Source organism: Linepithema humile, chromosome 1, assembly GCF_040581485.1.
Source record: "Linepithema humile isolate Giens D197 chromosome 1, Lhum_UNIL_v1.0, whole genome shotgun sequence".
NCBI lineage: Eukaryota > Metazoa > Arthropoda > Insecta > Hymenoptera > Formicidae > Linepithema > Linepithema humile.
Genome location: NC_090128.1, coordinates 17,128,447 through 17,130,904, shown reverse-complemented (window position 1 = coordinate 17,130,904; position 2,458 = coordinate 17,128,447). Strand labels below are relative to the sequence as shown.

The window sequence follows — 2,458 nt, the reverse complement described above, 5'->3', positions numbered from 1 at the left end:
TTATAGAAATGGATACAAATTTTCTGCGATCCTGTCCCGCAATGCGTGACCTTCTCTTCCCAAATCTTGTGCATTTATATTGTCATAATTAACTGCTTCGTGATTAACATTGCCAGCATTATTCACCACTGTCTGAAGCTCTTCAGCTATAAACATGTCTCGTATTTCTTGATTTTCTTGATTATTTAAGCATATGTTATGTAAAACGCATGCAGCAATTATTGTTGGTGCTATGAAGTCTGTTCGATTCATATCAAGATATTTCAGTCGCCTAAATCGTCCAAATAAAAGGGCAAAACAACGTTCAACTACTTGGCGAGACTTGGCGTGGCAATTATTGAAATGTTTTTGCCTTTCGGTAACATTTCTTCTCTCAATGTAGGGAGGTATGCACCATTGCAAAACGGGATATGCTTTATCCCCGATAATAAATTGATTTTTATCAAAATAATTATTTGGATGATTCATAAAATCTTCATATATTGGCGAATTTCGAAAAATCCTTATATTTGATACTCTGCTAGGATAACCCGCAAAACAATCTAGAATTGACATTTTATTATCGCATATTACTTGCAGAGTTATAGCATGAAAACATTTTCTGTTAATATAGACATCCGGATTTACACTTGGAGCCTTGATAGGAATATACGTTCCATCGATAGCACCAACTATGTTTTCTATTCCAGCAGAAGCTTGAAAAGATTGTGCTATGCATTGGCGTTGCTCAATATTTGGCCAAAATATTATTTCTGAAGAAATCTTATTTAAAGCAATCACAATCCGCATAAAAATAGCAGATAGTGTAGACTTTCCTAGGTCAAAACGACAACCAACTGATCTACAGAATAATAAAAATGTTAACTACTAAATTAATATTTTGTACTTTTCATAACTTGTTTAGTTACCGAAAACTGTCTGGTGTTGCTAATAGCCACAAAAAGGCGAGTAATTGTCGTTTCGGATCTGTAGTTTGATGTCCAGCTTTTCGAGCACTTTGTAATAGAGAGGCTATTCGATTTAGAAGCCACTGAAAACTTGTCATAGTTATTCTGAAGTGACTTTGAAATTCGGAAGCAGTAGACATATCGACAACTCTTTCGATAAAACCTTTAATGCGATGAGGCCTGGTAGCTGGATTATTAATGCGGACTTTTAATCTGTGCAAATACAATTCTATTTCTTCGTCGCTATCTTCTTCATCATTGTTGTCAATGCTTTGATCAAAGAATATTAATTTGCTTAAATAACTGATGATCACAACTAAACCAGCTACCTTTACATTATTCATTTTACCTAAAAGTAAATAACAGATTCTACCTAAAAGTAAATAACATTAAACTCAGATATAAAACTTCAAATATAACATATTCTTCGTTTTTATATTCAAACACAAAACTGACAGAACATAAACATAACCTACAACGATAATCTGCATATATTTGACCGTCGCGCTTTATTACACTACGGTTGCGTTCCGTTTCGCACATTGGGCTTGTTCGTTTTAGCTACACTGGGGCTGCTCTGAGTCTGCTCTACACAAGATAATACAGGACAGATAAATAGTTTGTCCTGTATTATCTTGTTTAGAGCAGACCCAGAGCTGCCCCAGTGCAGCTAAAACGAACAAGCCCATTATGCGCACGAATTACATAGAGAACGTTCCGTTTCACTCAATGCGCGCATGAACAGCGCTTAGAATTCCCTAGATCCCCACCACCTGCAGCGCATAATACACGCATCAGCTACCTCAAGTTTGAGTTGCAGCAGCTTATGGTTGCGTTCCGTTTTGCGCATAGCACGCATCGTTCGCATCGCTAATGCTTAGCGCATTGGCTGCGTTTTGTTTCATTATGCGCATGATACATGCTTTGAAACGGAACGATATTGAACGCATTAGAAGCGGAAAATCAAGGGCGGTATTCATAGTCCCTTCTTATATTCAAAATCGTCTTAAGCACGGACTTATATTCGCTCTCTTCGTCAAATATAGATTGTGTCTGACGAAGAGAGCGAATATAAGTTCGTGCTTAAGACGATCTTGAATATAAAAACGGACTATGAATACCGGCTCAAAATGGATTCCACAATAAATTGCGCTATCAATGTGACAATGTTTTTAATTGATGAAATGAGTGACAGTAATAGTAGTGAATCATCAATGACTCTTCCATTATGACTCTTCCTATTTTGACACTTTTTACAATATCACTATCAATCGCCATATGCAATTACGCAATCGCATGGAACGCATAAGCTGCTGCAACTCAAACTTGAGGTAGCTGATGCGTGTATTATGCGCTGCAGGTGGTGGGGATCTAGGGAATTCTAAGCGCTGTTCATGCGCGCATTGAGTGAAACGGAACGTTTTCTATGTAATTCGTGCGCATAATGTGCGAAACGGAACGCAATCTATGCGTTCCATGCGATTGCGTAATTGCATATGGCGATTGATAGC

At 37.5% G+C, this 2,458-nt stretch overlaps 1 protein-coding gene across 1 annotated transcript; it reads right to left on the bottom strand.

Annotated features, from left to right (window-relative positions):
* On the bottom strand, positions 1-2,458 carry LOC105672742 (putative nuclease HARBI1). The gene is made up of 3 exons (XM_012367874.2): positions 1,424-2,458; positions 909-1,320; positions 1-841 (listed from the first exon to the last, which is right to left on the bottom strand). Exons 1-3 carry the CDS (start codon positions 1,488-1,490, stop codon positions 1-3), a joined length of 1,320 nt encoding a protein of 439 aa, XP_012223297.1. The 5' UTR covers positions 1,491-2,458.